Source organism: Sebastes fasciatus, chromosome 22 (assembly GCF_043250625.1).
Source record: "Sebastes fasciatus isolate fSebFas1 chromosome 22, fSebFas1.pri, whole genome shotgun sequence".
In the NCBI taxonomy this organism is placed as follows: Eukaryota; Metazoa; Chordata; class Actinopteri; order Perciformes; family Sebastidae; genus Sebastes; species Sebastes fasciatus.
The window spans coordinates 24,872,979-24,896,996 of record NC_133816.1 but is presented as its reverse complement, the minus strand read 5'-3'; the positions used below and the strand labels follow the sequence as shown (position 1 = coordinate 24,896,996).

The window sequence follows — 24,018 nt, the reverse complement described above, 5'->3', positions numbered from 1 at the left end:
TCACATTCTACCATTGTGCATCATCACATTCTACCATTGTGCATCATCACATTCTACCGTTGTGCATCATCACATTCTACCATTGTGCATCATCAAATTCTACCATTGTGCATCATCACATTCTACCATTGTGCATCATCAAATTCTACCATTGTGCATCATCACATTCTACCATTGTGCATCATCAAATTCTACCATTGTGCATCATCACATTCTACCATTGTGCATCATCACATTCTACCATTGTGCATCATCACATTCTACCATTGTGCATCATCACATTCTACCATTGTGCATCATCACATTCTACCATTGTGCATCATCACATTCTACCATCGTGCATCATCACATTCTACCATTGTGCATCATCACATTCTACCATTGTGCATCATCACATTCTACCATCGTGCATCATCACATTCTACCATTGTGCATAATCACATTCTACCATTGTGCATCATCAAATTCTACCATTGTGCATCATCACATTCTACCATTGTGCATCATCACATTCTACCATCGTGCATCATCACATTCTACCATCGTGCATCATCAAATTCTACCATTGTGCATCATCACATTCTACCATCGTGCATCATCACATTCTACCATCGTGCATAATCACATTCTACCATTGTGCATCATCAAATTCTACCATTGTGCATCATCAAATTCTACCATCGTGCATCATCACATTCTACCATTGTGCATAATCACATTCTACCATTGTGCATCATCACATTCTACCATTGTGCATCGTCACATTCTACCATTTTGCATCATCACATTCTACCATCGTGCATCATCACATTCTACCATCGTGCATAATCACATTCTACCATTGTGCATCATCAAATTCTACCATTGTGCATCATCAAATTCTACCATTGTGCATCATCACATTCTACCATTGTGCACAGTATAACATCAATAAGAAAAACAACTAAACTGTATAATTTTGACTCCAAATGGAGTAGTTTTATTATAATAAAGAAATATGATCAAGTAGATAATAACAAATAAGATCAATAACAATGTAAATAAGATAAGAAAAAAATAATCCAAAGTCAAGTATGTACATTCAATATATTAAAAAAAAGTAAAAATACAATTTCTCGTCTGTTGATTTTGTAACTAAAATATTGAAATTGTTTCCAAACCAACATTGTTTAGACTAAATCCACTCTGAGTGTTGCTTTAGTGGCGTTAAGGCCTCGTCTTTTAGAAACTATTCAGAACAAAAGACCACCACAGCATTTTATGAAGTTTTTAAAGGCAGTGTTTTAACACACAGCTCAGCCGGGCCCGGTACCGGGTTAAAGTGTTTGGGTTTAGTCACTGGGGGATAAAACAGAACCTCCGACTCACCTGAAGTGAGTTTCTGCTGATATCTTTTCTCCCACACACCTTAAACACATTTTCAGTTGCATGGGAATACTTTCCTCCTGTGTTTGTTCTTCTAATTAATCGCGTGAAAACGATCGGTTTGGTGACGTTGGCAGAGCGTTGACATGTCCACAGGGCACGAGGGGTGAGTTTAAGAGTGAGAGGAAGAGACACCAGACAATTAGACGGAGGAGCAACGAGAAACCAGAACACATCTGTGGTGAGCTGCTTTTCCTCTCTCTCTGTATGTTTTAAGATATCAGAAGGAAGAAAATCTACCGACTCCTTTAAGAGGTGAATTAATAGGATGTATTGATTATGCTACCACCTTATAAGCGTTCACACATGTCACCTTTCCATGTCATATTCCAGCTGTGGAGAGTTAGCGAAGCCTGAGTCATGCGTCCAGCTGTGGTAACCGCTGTCCTGCTGTTGGTGGGCGTCCTGGACGCCGTGACGGCCCAAGACAGTAAAGTACCGCACCATCACCATCACCATCACCATCACCATCACCATCACCATCACCATCACCATCACCATCACCAACACATTACCGAACTAAAACCAACTCGGTCATTAAAACTCTTCTGTTCCAACAGTGCCTTCAGCTCTGGGCTTTTGTGAACGCTACCCAGATGTGCCGTGTGATGGCGGTTGGATCCGCATCAATGACGAACGCTGTGCTAAATTGATCGAAACTAAAAAAACTTTCCAGGATGCACAGGTGACGCAAACACACTCACACGGGCATCAGAAGAAGGTAATAAGTGTATCCTGGTGAATGCTGATCCTTGCTTGCATTTCTGCTGATTTCAGGAACACTGCGAGAACACCTTCGACGGTAATCTGGTGTCGCTGCACGACGAGGACGAGATGATAAGCACGCTTTGTATGACCTTGCGCGCCGACCCTCATATCCAAACTGTTTGGATTGGAGGCAAAAAGTCAGGGGTAAGCAGTGAACGTCTCGTTGTGATCAGACTGATCGGCTGGTTGGTAACCCTCACCGAAAAGAAGGTTATTCAAGGGTGCTATTAGTGTACTTCATTTAAACTTAAAATAAGACAGTATGCTTTCAGGTTACTTCTTATGTACTTATCAGAGATATGCTTAACAAAAGTAGAGACAGAAAAGTCCAAGTATACCTGGCGTATCCTGACAAGTAAACAGAAATGTCTAAGTATACTTGGCAAGTATACAGAAAAGTCCAAGCATACTTGGTTTATACTGACAAGTATACAGAAATGTCTAAGTGTACTTGGCTTATGCTTATTTTTTTTTGATAGAGTAGCCTATAAGAGGATGTGGGAGTTTGTAAACGTATGTTTTGATATTAATTTACTTTAAATCTTCAAGAATTTTCGATGTTTTTGCGTCCTCCGTTCACCGCGGAGGCATGCGGGAAAAACTAATTTTATTTTTTATTTTTTTTATCTCATCACAAAACATCAAGTCAAATAGTCTCTTTATGTAATACATAAATCATCGGCTAAGTACTATAAGTTAAAGAAAACTTACAAGTATACTTGCAGTATCAAACTAGTAGTTTACTGAGTATACTTTAAAGTGTACTTTCATGAACTAAAAAGTGGGCTACAAGTATAGAACTAGTCAGTACAATACTTACACTTAAGGTGTACTTTTATAAACTAAAAAGTAGGTCTATTTAGTCGAAAGAAGTATTGAAGTACACTGTGTATACTTATAATATAGTTGCAGTACAAAATAAGACTAGTTGTGTACTCAAAGATTAATATTCTTACACTTAAAAGTCTACTTTTATAAACTAAAAAGTGGGCGAATTTAGTCCCAAGAATTAGTTGTAGTCAGTACACTTACAACTATATTACTAGTACATTGATATTAGTATACTTACTGCATAAGTATACTTGGGAAATATACTTGAACTCTACTTAAATTTACTTCATAAAATAAACTTGCTACTTCTTCGTAAGAGAAACTAAGTGATGGATGGCTGAATGGGAGGAAAGAGCCTGATGGATGATGACATGTGTGTCACGTCATCACTGATCCTCCACCTTTGTGTTTTTCAGGAAGTCTTTACATTCAACGATGGATCTAAATTCAACTACCCTGCTTGGAAGATCGGTGAGCCGGACAACGCTGGTGGAGACCAGGACTGCGTCGAGGCGGACATGACGAGTAAGGAAAGATAGAGGCGTAAAGAAAGGGTGCAGTTATAAGAATGGATGGGGGGCCAAAATATTGACTTTTTTATATTATTTAGTTTTGTATAATATATTTTAGATTAGTTATATTTTATTTTGTTTTGTTTGCTTTATATTATTATATTTTATATTATATAATTTTTATTTTTTTAATGTTTTATTTTACGTTTCATTTGATTTAGTTTTGTTTAATTTAATTTTACATTTTTTGTGTTTTATTTTGTTTCATTTTAGATTTTTTTTTACGTTTTTATTTTATTTTATTTTAGATTTGTTATGTTTCATTTAGTTTTATTTGATTTAGTTTTGTTTTATTTTAGATTAAGATGTTTATGTTTTATTTTAATTTATTTTATTTTAGTTTAGATTTTTACAAGTTTTATTTTATTTACATTTTTCAGTTTCTATTATTTTATTATTTTTATTTTGTAGATTTTTATGTTTTATATTATTTAATTTTATATTATGTTTCTTAGATGTTTTATTTTTAAGTTTTATTTGATTTTGTTTAGTATTATTTTATTTTACATTTTTAATGTTTTTTCATGGTCCTGATGCCACTGAATGTGATGTTTTCTGTCTATTTTTTCCAGTGTGGGGATTCTGTAGCGATGCACCTTGCTCAGAGGTGAATTCCTTTGTATGTGCCAAGAACATGTGATCAATCAGCGTCGGCATCGACAGCTGACCAGCTGATGTGCTGCAGATGGACTTGGTCTGTTTCCTGATAACCACTGCAAACACAAAACTCTTACACTTCAGCATTCATGTTCCAGCGTCTTTGTTTTATTTGTGTTTATGTTTAGAAATATGAGCGTAGAAATCGTGTTCAGGTTCTTCCAGATTGTGGAAAAACAACTGTTCTGTAACAGATTTCATTGTGTTCACTAACCTCTTTAAAGGTCCCATATCATGCTCATTTTCAGGTACAAATCTCACTTTTTACAATATGGGACCTTTAAAGGATACATCTAATCATATTCTATTATGTCTATTTTCCAATCCATCATGGTTTTTTGGATATAGGAACTGAAGCTCACTCTGCTCCGTCAGCATTATAACATGTAAATGTAAATATCAGTGATAATAAGACAGTGCAGCTGCTCCATCTAGTGGATGGTTATTGATCATGTTCAGTTATTGTGGAATCTGTTTTGAGAGGAGTTGATTCAACTGTATGATCATTTTGTTTGATCATTGAGTTTTAATCATCAAAATTAGATATTTAGGCTAGACATCTAATGGATTCTATAATTTTTTTTAAAGCTTCCTGTGTATTTGGACCACGGGAACTACAGGGTCCAGAGACTGAAAGAAAATCATAAATACAAATATGGTAACATATAAGAACAAGAAGGTGGATTTTCTTTTTTAATTTTATATTATTTAATTTTATATAACATATTTTAGATTAGTCATATTTTATTTTGTTTTGTTTGCTTTATATTATTATATTATATAATTTAGATTTTTTATGTTTTAATTTACGTTTTATTTGATTTAGTTTTGTTTAATTTAATTTTAAATTTTTTATGTTTTATTTCAATTCATTTTAGATTTTTTTTACGTTTTTATTTGATATGATTTTATATTTATATTTATGTTTCATTTAGTTTTATTTGATTTTGTTTCGTTTTATTTTCCATTTTAATTTGAGATATTTATGTTTTATTTTATTTTATTTCAGATTAGATTTTTACAAGTTTTATTTTCCATTTTCATTTTAGTTTTTAGATTTTTATTTTATTTTTAAGTTTTATTTTATTTTAATTTTTTCAGTTTTATTATTTTATTTTATTTTATTCAATTTTAGATTTTTACGTTTTATATTATGTTTCTCAGATGTTTTATTTTTAAGTTTTATTTGATTTTGTTTAGTATTATCTTATTTTACATTTTTTATGTTTTATATTATTTTATATGATATATTTTAGATTTTCTATATTTTATTTGGTTTTGTTTTATTTTAATTTTTAATTTAATTTAATTTTATGTCAGATTTATAATTTTTAATTTTATTTTTTAATTTTACATTTTTTACGTTTTATATTTTATATTTTCTATATTTTATTTAATTTTTTTAATTTTCTTTATTTTATGTCAGATTTATTATGTTTTATTATTTTTTTTAATTCTACGTACGTATCTACATGTGGTCCCGCCTTCCGTGACCCCGATAAACGTTCTGATTGGCTAAAAGGACCCGCTCTTCATGTCAATCATAACTTCCGCCCCGTTGATTGGCTTAGAGCCGTATTTGGAGTAAATAGAGAAGTTTTCTTACCAGGTGAGTTTTTAAAGTTTTAATTGACGTCCGTCAGTGACATTATATAACATTATAACATTATAATATCATAACAATACATCTGAACTGTTACTGGTTGATGTTTTAGTTCTGTTAAAAACAGAAAAAACGGTTTACTGAGAGAAGAAATGGCGGCAGACCGAATAAGAGCCGGTAAGAGAGTTTATATCTGAATGCTAACCGCTAAGCTAACCGCTAAGCTAACCGCTAAGCTAAATGTTGCTAACGTTAGCTAATCACGCTGTGATGTTTTGTGGATGTTTTTACTGCTTTAATATATTTATTAATCTATTCATAACTAACTAAGTGAATTCAGTCAGCTAGTTGAACTAACGAGTTAGCTACTTTAAGCTAACTTCTTATTTCAGTGATGTTGGAGCAAACAGGTGTTTTGATTTAGTGGATTTTATTATTTATTATTATATATTATATATTTGTCTCTGGCTCTGAAAGAGTGTGTCAGGTCAATTTATTTTATTTTAGATTTATTTTTTAAATTTTTATTTCATTTTACATATTTATACGTTTTATTTATTTTTTATTAAATAAATAAAACATATATATATGTATATATATTTCATTTTATTTTATATGGTATATATTAGATTTATGTTTTATTTTATGTTTTATTTTATTTTTATTTTTTTTATTTTAGATTTTAGATTTTTCTAAGTTTTATTTAATTTTTTATTTCCGTTTAGATTTTTCTAAGTTTTCTTTTATTTTTATTTTCTTTCACATTTTATGTTTTTTATCAACAACGCCAGCATTGGCCAACATTATACATTATTTATATTATTATTATTATTATTATTATTATTATTATATTTATTTATTTATTTATATTTTTTATTTTATTTCATTTCATTTTACATTTTTCTACGTTTTATTTATTTTTTATTAAATAAATTAAACTTAATTTTATGTTATATATTAGATTTTTGTTTTATTTGATTTTAGATTTTTTATTTTAGGTTTTAGATTTTTCCAAGTTTTATTTTATTTCCGTTTAGGTTTTTATAAGTTTTATTTTATTTGTATTTGTTTCAGTTGCTATTATTTTATTTTATATTATATCTTTTAGGTTTGTTATGTTTTATTTTGTTTTGTTTTATTCTACATTAGATTTTAGACTTTTTTCTGTCTCATATTGTTTTATTTTACATTATGTATTTTACATGTCTTTATCAACATAAAATGTGAAGTCAAAGCAGTTTTTCTGGTTACACTAAAGTTAATTATGTCAGGTTTTGTTTTTTTCCCACAGTGATAGCAGTTGTGTGGCATATTATTCAGAATTTATCTTATTCTTCCTTTAAGGGAAAGTCATTTTATGGGCTTAAATGTTCTTAAAAATTGCTTGCAACATTCAGCAAAACACAGTTATTTAGGATGCTTTAAAATGCGTTTTTATCATCTCGCTGTTGCATAGATGGAACCTCTGACACTCTACTGATTTCATATTTTCAGCCTCTTGTTTTGGATGAAATTACTTTTTAATTGGATTTAAAAATGCATTGAATATGTAATAAAATAACATTTCTTAAAAAAGCCAATTCAAAGTTTAATCAGAGTTATTTTAGTAACTAGAACTGCAACTACTGATTATTTTTTATATTGATTAATCTCTCCATTATGCCCTTAGTATATAAAATGTCAGAAAATAGTGAAAAATGTCCATCATAAGTTCTCAGAGCATCTCTTTGCGTGTTTAGCACATTTCAGAAGCTGGAAACAGCAAATATTTGACATTCTTTCCTTCATAAGTAGCAATTAATCAAAATGGTTGTTGATTGATATTCTGATTAATATTTTATTGATCTGGATGTTAATTATATAGACTATCTTTCTTTTAGCTCGTTGTTTTACACCTGATCAAATGTCAGAAAGTCAGATTACATTTTAAGGAGTTATGGCCACCAAATGAGACATGTTTGACTTCTGTGTTAGCTTGAGCACTGATGAATTCTTGATTTCTTAAACTTGAAGGCAGAATTTGTTTTGTCGTTAAATTCAGAAATCAAATCAAGTAATTCTTCCCAGCTGTAGTTTAGAGCATCGCAGGACCTGAATTTTGACAGTTAGCTGTTGTGTTTTTTGGACAGACGGAGACAGAGAATCAGACGGAGACATGGACGGAGACTCGGGTAAAGTCAGCCCGCTGGTGGGCGAGGACGAGTTCAAGGCGTCCTGCGCCAAAGAGATGGCTCTGCTCGATCTGATGGAGAAGACGGGATACAACATGGTGCAGGAGAACGGACAGAGGAAGTACGGTGGACCGCCGCCAGGTGTGTGTGTGTGTGTGTGTGTGAAGACCATGAAAACAGGAAATACACCATGAAGAAAGCCAGAATCAGTGCTGTGTTATGATTAGGGCTGTCAGTCGATTGAAATATTTAATTCACCCGATTAATCGCATGATTGTCCATAGTCAATAGTGATTAATCGCACATGTTTATCTGTTCAAAATGTACCTAATGCCCGGTTCAGACTACACGATATCAGCCCGATTATAGCCCGATACGGCCGTCGTAGGGGATCGGGAACGATAAATGAGTGTCGTGTGCGAAAATCGATCTTCTTATGTCGTGTAGTGTGTCATAGTACACGACAACCGTTCAGCTCTGAACAACAAAATCTCTTTTGTCCCGCCGCAGGCTGGGAGGGCCCGCCCCCGCCGCGGGGCTGCGAGGTGTTTGTGGGGAAGATCCCCAGAGACCTGTACGAAGACGAGCTGGTCCCTCTGTTCGAGAGAGCCGGCAGGATCTACGAGTTCAGACTGATGATGGAGTTCAGCGGGGAGAACCGCGGCTACGCTTTCGTCATGTACACCAACAGGTAACCCTTTGTATTGCGATTCGATATTACGATTTATTGTGATTTTTTAAAAACTTTTTTTAACATAATATCATGGGAAAAAGTTGAATCATACACTTCTAGGGACTTATTTTTATTTTTTTTATTATTTTGAAAATGGGATTTGAGTGAGTGAGAGGAGCCATTAAGAAAACAAAGCGATTGCACCGTCCATCATTGTGATTAATGAAGTGTTGGTGACCGTGTGTCCAGAGAGGCGGCGCAGAGAGCCATCCAGATGTTGGACAACTCCGAGATCCGTCCGGGGAAGTTCATCGGCGTGTGCGTGAGTCTGGACAACTGCCGCCTCTTCATCGGCTCCATCCCCAAAGACAAGAGGAAGGACGAGATCATGGAGGAGATGACGAAGGTACGCGCACTCACCTGCTCTCCTCACAGTCACATCGACAATATAACAACAATAACAACAGTAGAAGAAGATTCTAACTTACTGATATTTCAGAGTCGTGGTCGGGGCCGTAGATTCTAACTAACATATTCTGGATGGCATCCCCCCTCAAATCGCCACTGGTAGTAACCATGGAAAGAGATCAGCTGTATAAAACACTGCAGGGAGGCTGTAGAGTAAAGTGATTAAAATGTGGAGTAAGATAATTGGATGGAGGTCGCTCTGCCTGAACCGCCAGCCTTTTCACATCCCCATGATACCAAATTAAGAGCTCCTCCAGGCACGAAAATCCTGAGAGAATAAATTAATTAGTAATAGGGTTTTCAGGACTGCATTGCCTTCAATTAACTTGTGGAAAAAGTTGCTTAAATAATCTTTAAAAACTTGGAAACTAAATGTACAAAAATAAGTTGACTAAAATACAATTAGCAGTGGAAAAGCAAAGTTTGTATTAGTATATACAGTCTTTATCTGCCTCCACACACATATAGGTTGTAACCATTTTCTACATGTTTCACTCTAATGTCATCGTCCTCTCCCTGCGTGTCCCAGGTGACAGATGGCGTGGTGGATGTGATCGTGTATCCCAGCTCCGTAGATAAGAGCAGAAACCGAGGCTTTGCCTTCGTCGAGTATGAATCCCACAAAGCGGCAGCCATGGCCCGGAGGAAGCTCATACCAGGTAACGCACACTGTGACTCTCTCTGCATCTGTCTGGTGTCTCCTCCATCATGTCTGTAGCGCTGACTCTGGGCCACTTCCTGTCTTTGTCCAGCAGAGGGAAGCAGAACTCAGAGCACTGCAGCAAAAAGCCTCAACTTGTGTGACTTCAGATGCACTCGTAATTTCCAGTTTATTAGGTACACCGAGCTAAAACTAATGCAGTCTAGTGCAACAGTCCTGCAGTAAATCCTGGATGTAGTTTGTGGTCTTTCTGTTAACACTTATTCATATAAATGTGAAGGACAAACTTAGAGAAACCATTAGTCCATTATTTAAATCAGCAGCTATTTTGTATTGAATAAGGAATTTTAAGTATAAATACCAAACAATTCCTCGTTACAGCTTCTTAATTTTGAGGATTTGCTGTTTTTCTTTGACTTATTTGATAGCAAATCAATAATCTGGGTGGTTTGGACTGAATTTTACTCTATTTTCTGGCTGACTAGTTAATTAATTAATCAGGAAAATAATGTGCAGATTAATCTATAATGAAAATAATTGTTAGTTGCTGCCCTGGACAAAATAATAAATGCAATCCAGTTCAACAGCAGCACAGACTTCATCCTTCTGCAGTTGAATCAACACAGAATGAACATTATATTATATATATTTGTTGTTTTAGACTGCGTTAGATTGAGCTCGGTGTTCCTAATAAACTGGAGTGTTTATAGAAGTTTTCTAGCTGCTGAGTTTTCACCACTTAATTAACCTCCTATACAGAATGATTATTTAGTAAAGTTTACTATCCACATGCAGAATGTGCTGCTGGATATCTATTGAGCTATCTGTGGTCTGTGCTGTCAAAAATCAATGAGCAGGACTGCAGTATTGGACTTTTACGTAATACAGTACATTGATTTGTGATGTTTTTTAATTCACTGCATTGGCCACAAACACACTTTCCCATCTGGTTATTTGATCTATACACAGCAGGACATTGTTTAGCAGAGGGAGTAAACTCTCCCCTCCTGTGATCCATTTAAAGCTCATTTCCACTTCAAGGAACTTTTCCACTAACTCAGGAACCTTCCCAGAGTTTCCACGGGAGGAATCAGAGACTACATTTAATTCCTCTGACATACAGTAGTTCCAGGCAGAGTAGCCTAAAGCTGTACTCAAGACCGAGTAAAAGTACTTACATTTGGGTACTCGCCGATACCGAGTATCGATACGAGTACTTCTCTGAGTCAAAAGACCCTCGTTAACAGCCAGCTGGAGGGTGTGAGCGACACACGGCAGACTGAGGAGTCCCGCATACGAGGCGGTGCGCTGCGACCGGCTCTAGGTTTTGCGATTACGAGTACATGAGCACAGTGTCCGACCCGATACTGATATTGGTATCGGTGCATCCCCACAAGTAACTCAAGAAATTGAAAAAAAAACACACTACTGTCTTTTTATTTGATATGGATATGACTTAAATTATTTCAACCACAGACAATCTTCCTCAGGTAAAGGTAAAGAAGTGCACTGTATTTATTTGTATCATTATCTCCTGATTAAATAACCTGCCACATATACACCAGACAATACTCCCAGTGAAGTGAGTCGTCTGTTTCGACCGTTATCTATAAATCACATTGATGACGAGATTAGAGGCGTCAGGATCTGTCTGATGGATCAGTAATTATTCAGAGCAGCACGTCTGACTGTCGGACACAAAAAGGAAACCTGCGGTGTTAAACTGCTCAGTGGGATTCTGCGTTTGCTGGTTGAAATGACAAACGTCACCGGCGGTAGATTACATCATATGATCCGTCCATTTTTCTTCCGTTAATCCGGGGCCGGGTCCAGCTCCTCCCGGGGGATCCCGAGGCGATTATCAGCTGTAGCTAATTATTGTTGATAACTGAAATCTGAAATGAAACGTTGAGCTGTTTTCTAGTCTATATTCAGCCAAAGATAAACACATACATCATTCTAAAACACCGCAGTACAACCGCAAGTGGACTGTGTGTTTTTTGTAGTGACTTATTTTTTATTTTATACTTCTATTAATTTTTTTTTTTTGTTAAACACACAATATGTAATTTCTGTCGCTGGAGGGCTCTCACTCAAAACAATAACAAAAGGAGTAGTTTGATGACGTCGTGAAGTAGCGCGGGATCATGGGAGTTGGCGTCTTCACCATTACAGATGAATATCTTATAATGTATAAACGTTTTATTCACGTTACGTCATTTCACCCTAATGAAATAGCCACATGTAATGTTAATTTGCTGATTTACTATTTGAAGAGTTGACTGCCCATACAGCTAATGTTACTGTAACGTTAGCCAGCGTTATGTGGAGAATTGTGATCCGTGGTCAAAACAATCATACTAAAATAAATAAGTTCAAGAGCGTGTTGAACGTTGTTGTAACGTTACAACGTAGACATTAGCTTGGTGGCTGCAGCAAACGCTGATGAATAATCGTGCTCTATCACGAGTGTCCAGAGAAAACTATTGTAAACAATACACTACAAAAAAAGAGTAATTTTTAGACATTTTAATGTGGAAATATTACATATTATACCTTTTTAAAGTGGAGGCGGTTTCTATCTCCGGTAAGGTGGCCTGTCTCCACTATAAGACGCTGCAGGAAAACCTGAAGAGTTTCTCTAATTAAATTCCCAAAAAGCGGACATGATGAGTATTAGTATTACATTTAAACTCCTCACCTACAGGACAGTGCGAACAGGGATCCAGCCTGGTATGACATTGTTTGAAATCTGAAGGTGTGTTGTCAGTATAACTGTTGTGATGGTGTTGTGCTCAACAGGAACCTTCCAGCTGTGGGGTCACTCCATCCAGGTGGACTGGGCCGAGCCAGAGAAAGATGTGGACGAGGAGGTCATGCAGCGCGTCCGAGTCCTTTATGTAAGTTCCTGACGAGGTTGTGATTTGGGCTGGTTTCTTATTGAATTGAGCGGATTTGAAGTTGTGATTTGGGCTGGAAACCGTCGATCACTGGTGCCCACTTCAACCCCAAACTTTCTAAAAACCCCTTTAACTCAGGAGCACCTTCGAATAACAAGGTGTCCTCCTGCGCTGCTCCGCTCTGCAGCCAGAGGTCGTCGTTTTAGGAGGAGAGAGGCCTCTGAAATATTCAGCAGGGTTGTTCAGATGAAAGGTGAGAGAGAGCGGAGCAGCGGGGAGGAGACTCCTCCAGGGGATCAATTACTGTGGAGGGCTGAGATGTGATCTGAGGGCAACAAATAGAAACCCAAAAGCACATTACAGTTGTGGGAGGGAGAGTATATTTTTAGCAGGGGAGGCCCAGAGGTAAACAAAGCCCTGGGTGGTGTGTGTGTGTGTGACACACACTGCTAACTGAGAACAACTTCCTCTGATTTTAAAGCAGATGTTTCATGTATTACTGATGATTTTATAAACAATGCTGTAGTATTTCAGCATGGTTTCCAGGCAGTACTCACTTACAGGATAATTCCAGTTAATCACAGCTTGGTTCTTATATTTTCACAGTCGATTAGTCGACTAATCGGTCATTTTGGTCTCAGTCGACTAAGATTTCTTTAGGCGATTTGTCGACTAATCGGTCTTTGATTTTTGAATTTTGGTCTTTGATTTTGATCCAACCTTGCGAAGTGAAGAGAAGTGTTTCCTTAACAAAAACACGATTTTCAGATTTAAATCTTAGAGAATTTCTGAGTTTTTTTTCTCATAAATTTCTGAGTTTAATCTCAGAATTTGTGTTTTTTTCCTCATAAATTTGTGGCTTTAATCTCCGAAAATTTGAGGGTTTTTTTCTCATAAATTTGTGAGTGTATTCTCAAAGAATTTCAGTTTTTTTTTCGCATTAATTTGTGACTTTAATTTCAGATAATTTATGTTTTTTTCGCATTAAATTTGTGACTTTATTATCAGAGAATTTCTGAGTTTTTTCCCCTGAATATTACCCCCCTTCCGTAATTTTTTTTTTTTTTATACCTACAATGGCCCTATGTGCTGTCGTAGGTTTACATACTGAACTTGTGTGTTACATTAAGTTGTTGATGACAGAATCAAGTCAGAGAAATATTCTAGAAACAATAAAACAGTCCTGTCTGTGCTCCAGGTGCGTAACCTGATGCTGAGCACCAGCGAAGAAACTCTCCGTCAGGAGTTCTCCCGCTTCAAACCGGGCTCCGTGGAGCGCGTCAAGAAGCTCACCGACTACGCCTTCGTTCACTACCGCTGCCGCGACGACGCCATCACCGCGCTGAGCCTCATGAACGGAGCCCAGATCGACGGATCCAGTGTGGAGGTGACGCTGGCCAAACCGGCTGGGATCAGAGAGGGGAGCGTGGCCGGGGGGAGGAGGTACAACAGCAGGGGATACCTGGGAAACAACCCAGCTGCAGGAGGAGGAGGAGGAGGAGGAGGAGGAGGAGGAGGAGGAGGAGGTGGTGGAGGGAACGGGACGTTTTACCTGCACAGGAGCGATGGAGGGATGATGGGAGGAGCTGTAGACGCATGCTCCCCACTGAGAACAGTGCCCCTGCCGCCACGCCTGGGGAGCCCCTTCTACACAGGAGCAGGTGAGGAGGAGCTTCAATGTGTGTTAATTCTGATAATTGCTTCATTTGTTGTGACTGATTACTCATCATTTATTAACATGAATGCCAAGCATCTCAAATGTGAGGATTTGCTCCAACGCTCACAACACAAAGCACGTGAAGATATATGAATTTTCACTTTGGAGAAACCGTTCCTGTTTAGCCACCATAGTGTGAAAGTAAGAGCACTTTGTTCATGTGCAGCAAGAAAGATGGCAGAATATTAATCATGCTCATATGGAGCAGAATGATCATTTCCATTTTAGATATGACTGAGCAGCCTGCAGCCGTGCTCCTCATGAATACACTTGTTATACCGTAAAATCAATTCTTTTACTTCTAACTACTTCATGATCAAATATCACAGTATTTTCTACCGACTATCTTAACGTTGATAAAGTAAAGCTGTTTTGGGAGGACAGTTGTTGCTTTTGGAAGATCTTTACGGTAGAAATGTCTGGGTAGATTGTTGGCAGCAGATTACTAACTTTTTTTTTTTTATCTAGGATGACATTTAGTCTCATATTGCAATACCATATGTTTCTATATTGTCCAGTTGCACATGTACAGAGGGGCAAAAGTTCTCCCAAAACTACAGGAACGTTTCTTTAGAGCATGATACCTGCTGCTTCTGCTTCTACATGAACTCTGCTGGTTCCTAATAAACACCAGTACTATACCGTTGTCTTGTTTTATAATGCATGCAGACCGGCTCTCTGTTTTTCTCCTGTACGTTTGAGCAGGTTTTTAACTTTGCCTTATCCACTTACAAACCACATCCATCAAGTCTTATTGATACAGCCGTGATAATAATCTGGTGATGGAGCAAAACTCTAGTCGCCTGCAGACATTTCTGAAAATGAGAAAAGTTTTAGAGTTAACTCTCCCACAAAAAGACTGTGAAATATTTGAGAGGAAAGATGTCATAGCAGTACTTGTACTACTACAATCGAGGGAGCGGGGGGATGAGAGGGACTCCTGAGAAGAGGAATTAAAGAATCACTTTGGGAGTTTTGGGCCAGATTTAAGATTGAGAAGGAGGGCCGGACCGAGAAAGAGATTGATGGGGATGAAGGGAACAAGAGAGGAAGAGCTTTAGAGGAAAGATGGAGATGATTCAGAGGGAGAAATGGATATATGGAGGGAGAGAAGCTATTTCTGTCCAGCAGCTGAGTGAATTTAAAGCTTCTCACTTTGACATTAATCAGTTAGAAGGACTGGAATTAACAGGAATTAAACAACAAGCTTTTCACAGGTGGAAAAACCAAGATCGCGACAGGCAAAATGCCGAACTCAAGGCTTCAAAGCCGCAGTAGCTCCGGTCTCTCGTGTCACTTCTAGTTGCAAAAAAACAAGATAGCGACGGCCAAAAACTAAGATGGTGACGGATAAAACTCAAGAACTCAGGGATTCAAAACCGCAGTTTCACAAACCAATGGGTGACGTCACGGTGACTACGTCCACTTCTTATATACAGTCTACGGTCCAACTCTACTACAAACTAAGTCTAGACCAACTCTTTAAATCACTAGTTGAATCGACTCCTTCTCTAAACCCGTTTCCACTGCAGTAACATGCCCGACCTCAGGGAGTCCACAGTTTAAAATATAATAAAATACAATGCTGACTAACTTTAGCGCTCCAGTTTAGCGCACCAACGGCACATCCACCACTTTGGTGTCATGACATATATACAAACTGTTCTTTGAGCCGTGTTTAGAGATTTGGAACAAACTGGATTAAAAAGGTTTCAGAGCCATTTTTACATCATACGGTTCCCCGCTCCCCGGGGGTCATGTGGCGGATTAATAAACAGGGAACAGAGGGGTGAAATATATCAATTCAGGAGCTCATTAGCTCAAGCAGCTCAGCAGCACCACGTGACTCCAGAACAAACTGGATGTTGTCAGACTGTCAGGACTTATGAAGTTGTTTCCTGCTGCAGAGCAAATTGTTCAACAGTTTAGTGAAGAGAAACGTGCAGGAAATGAGTCCCAACTAGATATAATAGAAAACACACAATTTGTTTTGATTATCTAAGTGTTGATATTCAGAAATCTTAAAAACAAGAACCCTAAATATGTTCAGAGGGCAGGAAGTAACAACAGTCGTCTCAGCTATTTATTCTCAGTAATTAAAATGTAAAATAGTTTAACAGTGATTTACTGATGTTCTCACGCAAACTGTTGAAACAGTAAACAACAAAATGAAAGTTAATTATTTCCATTAACTGAAGCAAAGCAAACAGAGCAGCGTGCATTTGCATTTAATCATGGAAGCCAGAGTTTGTTGGAGCCATTTCAAGCTTTAAGATAACGTTCATATTATGTGTTGAAGACAAGGCATGTTGACATGGAAGAAATTCACTAATGAATGCACACCCCAGTTTGATTAATGATATAATTAGCATAACTGGATATGTTTCATATATCATGGTGATTACAGCAGCTCAAGTGTCTTGTTTACTGACAGCTAACGCTGCTGATATTTCATGAAGGACGGACGTACGGCTGCGACAGTCGAGCTGCTTTGATTAATGGTGGCGTTCAGGAAAACGTTGTAAACATGTGAAATAAAAATGTGGATTCATTCCCCTCGTTTCCTCTCGGAAATGACCAATAAATATCCAACAAACCATCCAACAATCTTACCAGAAATCGGACTGAATCGAGGTGCAATAAAACATTTTGGTTTGGACTCAGTTACGGTGAAACATCTTCACAGAGGTAGTGACGTTGGTTGAGAGAGCGCTCATGCTAACCCTGTGAGTGTTTGTCTTTGTATCACCAGAGGACTCGGACCGCTGTATGCTCCCCCTCTTTCCCGGCACTCCCCTCTCCCCGACCAGCCTGCTGTCTCTGAAGCAGGGTCAGATCGGCTCCGCCGTCAGTCTGCTCGACTTTTACTGCTGCAAAAGCCACTGGTCGCAGCCCGAGTACCACCTGTACTCCACACCTGGACACGACGGGAAGCCGCTGCTGCTGTACAAGGTCTGTGCACCAATCCCATTACACAGTTACACAGTTTAACCACTGCTTATCCACAACAACAGACCAGCGTTCTGCACATAAACAAGAGATTTATGTATGCAGTAATGTGGAGTGTTGTGCACCGTCGACTTGAATGAGGAGGTCAGGTATTATCTACGTCAGGACTACATCACTTCACCTAATTTCACCTCAGCTTACCTCACTTTGTTTCAATTTCTTCTCACATATCTTCACCTCAATGTGCTTTACTTCACCTTTACGTCACCGTGCCATACTTTACCTGACGCTGACACAACATGTGAATCACTTGACTCAAGTGAGGGTTGGCGCGAGGGTTGGTGTTCGCACCTCCAGTGCGGACCGCGAGATGGTCCTCTGCTAGGACGACGGCTGCCGCTACGTCCACCTTGCGGTGCCCACTCTGAGGTCCCGGCCCGGGAACCCCGCCAAGAACTCCACCACTCTCTCCCCTGCAGCTGAGCAGCGACCATGTGCACTCCCTCCACATCTGCTTTCTAAACTAGTCGTTTAAACGTGAGGTAAATTAGTCGTTAGGAACATCCCTAGTAAATAAACATGTGTGTCTGCAGGTGGTGATCCCGTCAACACGAAGCACCTACCTCCCAGACAAGCTGTGTGTGATGCTGGATGATGCCAAAGAGCTGGCTGCACAGACGACCCTGTGGAACCTGGGTACTGTCCAACACACACACACATATATATATATACACAGAGCAGAGGGTATGTGGTGTGTGCAGCGTTCACATACATACATATATACATATATATGAGCCCCGTCTTGGCTGCTTGTTTGCTGGGATGTTGACTTGCTGTATGCATAAACACACTGTTTACTCTCGTGCCATATGAGTAAACGAGGCAGAGGTGAGGCAGTCTGTGCTGCATGGCTTCACATGGCCAGAGGAGCTTAACACGCTGGCACACCACCAACTCTCTATATGGAAATCATTTCACATTTACAAGTCTGAAAGTAAGAGCTTTAGTTAACGAGGTTTTTCAAGTTTCGATGCAGTGATAAAGTTGGTAAATCATCAGCAGCAGCTGGCTTCAGAGGCCTGCATGTTGGACTTTTACAGCTGCTCAGTAAAGTCACGGTTTTCTCCTGCAGGAGGTGAGCTGTGGCTCTTCTGCAGACCGGTTTGAATATGTAAATGTGGCGCCCGCATGTAATATGTAGAGCTGTATTTGGTGATCACAGGATCCTGCTTGATCTCACGTTGAGTTGAACTGAGCCAAAGTGAGCTGGCTTTAGCTGTGTGATTCAATATTAACGATTTAACACTAAGCCATGAGAAAAAGTTGAATCATACACTTCTGGGGACTTTGTTTTATATGTCTGCTGAATATAATCCATCAATCTTATTTCCATAGATGTATTTATTTATATACAGTTCCCTTATTAACGCCTTATTTTGAAAACCAGGCGTGTCTACTTCCTCTAACTTCTCCAAGGTGGTCTCTAGCTCTCCCGTCAGCTCCGTTCTCTTTATCCATCATGGTCAGCTCCATCGGGGCCGTTTCAATGCATTTAACATAAATGTCAGTATCTGGGTGCTCTACAGTCGTAGCGTCGGCCCATTTGACCACGGAGACGAGAGCGACGGCCTGTATTTTGCAGACATTTTTCAGACTTTTATGCAGACATATATCAGACTTTTTTTGGACATTTTTTGGGCCATATTTTGTTAGCATGCAGCTTTAGGCGTGATGTCTAGCTCTGCTTTTCCTGTCAATGTGTGAAACCCAAAGTGTTTCCATCCTTTACTGGATGTGTAGTGTTTACCACGCTGGATTTAACATGGGAGGGTGCAGGTCGTATCCACGACGACCCTCCAACGTTTTCTGCTTTCTGAGGTTTGTTTTGGTTGACGGATACGGAACGGATATGACGTCACGTTACTCAGACTACCACAATAAAAGCGGTAACTTCCTTCTACCTCCACATAGACTCAGATGAAGCAAATATATTGATTCTGTGATCTTCTCTGTGATATGAGTGATTCACCTCTCGAGACGATGTAACCAGAGTTGTATGATGATGTTGATTGACACTTAAAACCACTGTACCTTGACTTCTTCTTCTTCTTCTTCTTCTGTTTGTACACTTGTGCGTATTGTTAACAGAGGCTACGTGATGTCTTCAGCTTGTGTTGCATTAAAAGGATGGAAGGAGTTTTTACTGCCAGTAGAGTCCATAAAGCAGAAGCACTGATGCTGTTGAACATAATGCAGTTCAGTTAGTACAGTATATACTGGATTTGATGGGTTACGATGTCGTAAAGGCAACTCTTGTTTGCACAATAAACTGAGACCTTCTCAGTTTTATGAGCTGTTGATAACCCACTGCCTTTAGAAAGTGTGCAGTAGACAGTGGAGGAGGACACCATGCATTATAAAACGCTCTCTTTGTATTCACACACAACTGGACCTGTCCCAGCAGCCTGCAGCTAAAGCAGCACATTAATCTGCATTATTGCGTTTTTACAATCTAACCGTCATCATTAATTCAGATCCACATTATTGTTTCCTTCTTCTACGTTTACATTGTGCAGATAAAAGGAAATTAAACCGAGCTGGACGGCACAGAACTAAAATAACACGACGCGATAAAGAGGGAAATGTTGTTCCCTGCTTTTATTTGAGTTTCTCCTCTTCTCTGGGCTGATTGGAGTGGCAGAACGTTTTCAGAAGTTCAGGCCCCTGCAGGCGCCGCAGGATCCTTAATCACCTGGATGCGGCAGGAAGGGGACCGGTTTGGCAGCCGTGTTACGGTGGGAATTGTTTGACAGCTGCTACGACACAGTTCAGACTCTGAACCGGTGCCATCTGGAGCTCCCTCTGAGCCAATCACAGCGCCGCCTGCGCCAGCGTCTGTCAAAGCCTAGCTGCAGGAACTACGCGTCGTAGCTTTGAGGAGTTCTGTTCAAAACAATATATATATATATATATATACGTATTTAAAATAACATCACCGGCAGGTGACGGCATGGAAACACATCAAGACTCCCTTGAATATTATTGAGGTTGTTGGTTATCTGCATTTAAACACCTGCGTCACTAAATCATTCACAACAGCTTCCAGTCAGCTCGGTGACTACGTTCACATGCACAAAATATTTAATATTCAGTTGAATATTTCACGTCATTTCATTCATTCATTTCACGTTGCTCTTGCAGTGTACACTAGGGCAATTCTTACAACCGGCCACCGTCAGCCCACCAACTGGTGTAGCATGCTAGCTGTGTATAGAGTAGGGGTGTCACGATTCTCCAAATCCTCGATTCGATTTGACTTCGATTTTAAGGTCACGATTCGATTCCATTTTCGATTTAAACATGTCATTGTTGGACTATAGAGTCTTGATTCGTAAAGATCAACAGATCATTGGTTTTATGCCCCGACAACTGTCAATTACATTTTCAAATTCTTCTCAAAAAAAGAACTGAACTCGAAAATGGTAAAATTGAGAGAAAAACTCAGAAATTTATAAGAAAAAAACACTTAGATATTCTCTGAGATTAAAGTGGTAAATTTACGAGAACAAAATCTGAAATTTACGAGATTATAAAGTCATAAATTTATGAGAAAACTCTCAAATTTACGGGAAAAAAATCTGGATATTCACTGAGATTAAAGTTGAGATCGGAAGCTCGTTTCCGATGTGGAATCCTAATCGTGACACCTCTAGTATTGAGTGCATACAGTGGTACATACGTCTTTTAACAAAATGATTCACAAAACTGCCGAATATACCGTTGAACCTTTCACTAAAATAGAGCTGAAGTGAGTTTTCCTTTATCTGAATCGAGGGTCTGAGGACAGAAGGTGTCGTATGCTGGACAGATCTGTGATTATTGGGCTATATGAATGATATAGCATATATATAAAAAGATGTACACAACTGCTCATTGTAGTAAGGCTTTTACATTCTTCCCTCCATCCTTTTCTTTATTCTTTACCTCCGTTTCTCATCATATCTACTGGACTCTTCCCATCCTGTTCTTCCTCCCTCCCTCCTCCTCCTCCTCACCCTCCAGACTCGTCCTTCCTGAGCGCAGCTTCCTGTGATTCTCCCAGCAGCCCCTCTCCTCCGCTCGCCGCCGCCCCCCCCTCCGCCACCAGTCCCGGGTTGCTGACCTGCGGCGGCAGAGCCTTCGCCACCTGCCTCCCTCCACCTCCTCCTCCGCCCTCCCCCTTCACCCTCTCTCCCCTCTCCTCTCTGTCCACGCTCAGCCCTCCGGCCTCCCAAACACAGAGGCTCTACTTCAGCTCCCAGTCGCCTTTCTACTGACGGTGAGACGCACACAATGCAGAGTTTAGGTCACCACACTGTTAAGGTTATATACTACGACGGCGTATAACGGCTGTTATAGGTTAAAAAAATATAATAACGGAGCCGGGGGAGGGGGGTAACATTCCTAGAAAAATCTATTAAAGTATTTAATTGAATTTGCGAGAAAAACTTGGATATTCTCTGAGATTTAAGTGGTAAATTTGCAAGAAAAAACTCAGAAATTTGCGAGATTATGAAGTCATAAATTTACGGAAAAAAACCTCATTTACAAGAAAAAAATTAGGATATTCTCTGAGATTAAAGTGGTAAATTTATGAGAAAGAAAACTCGCAAATTTACACGATTATAAAATCTTAAATTTACGAGAAAAAAAACCTCAGAAATTTACGAGAGAAAAACTGATTAAAGTGTTGTGTGGATCTTTCAGGATCGTCGCCTTGTTCCATTTTCCGAGTTTTTTACTCATAGTTTCATGACTTTATAATCTAGTAGTTTAAATCCAGTAAACACCGGGACTTTGTCCATCACTCTGTCCATCACTCTGTCCATCACTCCGTCCATCACTCCGTCCATCACTCCGTCCATCACTCCGTCCATCACTCCGTCCATCACTCCGTCCATCACTCTGTCCATCACTCCGTCCATCACTCTGTCCATCACTCCGTCCATCACTCCGTCCATCACTCCGTCCATCACTCCGTCCATCACTGTCCATCACTCCGTCCATCACTCCGTCCATCACTCCGTCCATCACTCCGTCCATCACTCCGTCCATCACTCTGTCCATCACTCTGTCCATCACTCCGTCCATCACTCCGTCCATCACTCCGTCCATCACTCCGTCCATCACTCCGTCCATCACTCTGTCCATCACTTCGTCCATCACTCCGTCCATCACTCTGTCCATCACTCCGTCCATCACTCCGTCCATCACTCTGTCCATCACTCCGTCCATCACTCCGTCCATCACTCTGTCCATCACTCCGTCCATCACTCCGTCCATCACTCTGTCCATCACTCCGTCCATCACTCCTCTCCTCTGTGATTCTTTTCATGCTGCACATTTCTCTTATGTCTGTTTGATATTCGCAGCGTTTCTGAGCAGATTGATGTCTTTAGTCTTTCAAGTGTTTAGAAGTCTTTATAGAAACACCCTCCAGCTGCTCTTCTCTCCATCCAGTGAAGTAAAGATGTAAACGTGTTGTTGCAGGAGGCCTTTTCTCATCTGAGACTCAGCAGTGAGGGCAAGAAGGTCCGAGGGCAAGAAGGAGAAAAAGGCAGGACATGTCTTCATTATTATGATTACCGCATATTTCCCAACAGTGTTTTTATCGGCACAGACAAACTTGTTCATGTCCTCCATCTGTTTGTTTCATTCCTCCCTCTGTTTTAATCTCCGTCTGAGTCGAGGGGAGGGAGAGACCGATCGGCCGCTCAGCTTCTTCTCTCTATCTCTACCTCTGATTTAGAAACTCAAAGAGAGAACTGTTTAGATTTAACAAAACGGGACAAATCCAGCTGATAAAATGTCTCCTCTCGACCTCTGTTAAATGTCAGTGTCAGCCTCCTCCACCTCCTCCTCTCTGCTTCACCTTAAAGTACCCATAATGCCCCAGCAGGGACACAGGTATCACATCCACACTTTGTTTTTATCGGGACGCACCGATGCAACGTTTTCAGATCCGATACCAGAGTTTAATTAATCAGCTGTATGCCTCGCTGTGGGGACGTGACTTCTGTTATATGTAAGGCAACAGGCTTTCCTAACTTTGTAAAACAAAATGTAACAAATAAATACATAGATATAAATTTACTGAATTATTTATTATTAAAAAAATAATAAAAAAAATAAAATAAAGCAGCAACAAATTGGTCAGGAATTTAAATTCTGGTATTTAATGTATGTAGTATATAAACATAGAATTGAATCGATCGGACCCGTTGTCACTGATATCCGATCCGGTAGTTTTTTAATTGCTTTACATTTGGTTTCAGGTGAAAGATGGATATTTTTCTAACATCCATATGAGAACAAAGTTGTCCAAAATGTGCGATTTAGGCTACATCCACACTTGTACGTTTTTAATTTTAAAACGAAAAGGACGAGGGCCGTTTCAGAATTAATCTCCGTCCGTACGGCCACGCCTCAAAAAAACGCATATCACATGACCATTCACGTACGCTGGGCGCGCCCGGTGTAAACAGGAAGTAGCGCTGGACACGAGAATTGACGCAAAGCGCTTGAATAATAGCTTCCCCTCCTGAGCATATAGGCGGTAGTTAGGGGTGTAAGAAAATATCGGA

General features: G+C 39.1%; 2 protein-coding genes across 4 annotated transcripts; both read left to right on the top strand.

Annotated features, from left to right (window-relative positions):
- Positions 1-1,393: 1,393 nt before the first annotated feature.
- On the top strand, positions 1,394-4,236 carry LOC141761015 (C-type isolectin Sp-CL4-like). Its single transcript, XM_074624203.1, has 6 exons — positions 1,394-1,606; positions 1,759-1,855; positions 1,986-2,110; positions 2,203-2,337; positions 3,441-3,549; positions 4,169-4,236. Exons 2-6 carry the CDS (start codon positions 1,786-1,788, stop codon positions 4,234-4,236), a joined length of 507 nt encoding a protein of 168 aa, XP_074480304.1. The 5' UTR covers positions 1,394-1,606; positions 1,759-1,785.
- Positions 4,237-5,771: 1,535 nt separating this feature from the next.
- On the top strand, positions 5,772-23,989 carry rbm46 (RNA binding motif protein 46). 3 transcript variants are annotated; one of them, XM_074624195.1, is made up of 11 exons: positions 5,772-5,862; positions 7,986-8,168; positions 8,538-8,718; positions 8,950-9,106; positions 9,698-9,827; positions 12,632-12,729; positions 13,928-14,390; positions 17,199-17,398; positions 17,989-18,091; positions 21,458-21,713; positions 22,925-23,989. In XM_074624195.1, the coding sequence occupies exons 2-10, from the start codon at positions 8,012-8,014 to the stop codon at positions 21,709-21,711; spliced, it is 1,743 nt and encodes a 580-aa protein (XP_074480296.1). In that variant the 5' UTR covers positions 5,772-5,862; positions 7,986-8,011; the 3' UTR covers positions 21,712-21,713; positions 22,925-23,989. The 3 variants fall into 3 exon arrangements, with proteins under 3 accessions (XP_074480296.1, XP_074480295.1, XP_074480297.1); XM_074624194.1 differs by lacking the exon at positions 5,772-5,862 and adding an exon at positions 5,896-6,033; XM_074624196.1 differs by lacking the exons at positions 5,772-5,862; positions 21,458-21,713 and adding an exon at positions 5,896-6,033.
- The last annotated feature ends 29 nt before the right edge of the window (positions 23,990-24,018 follow it).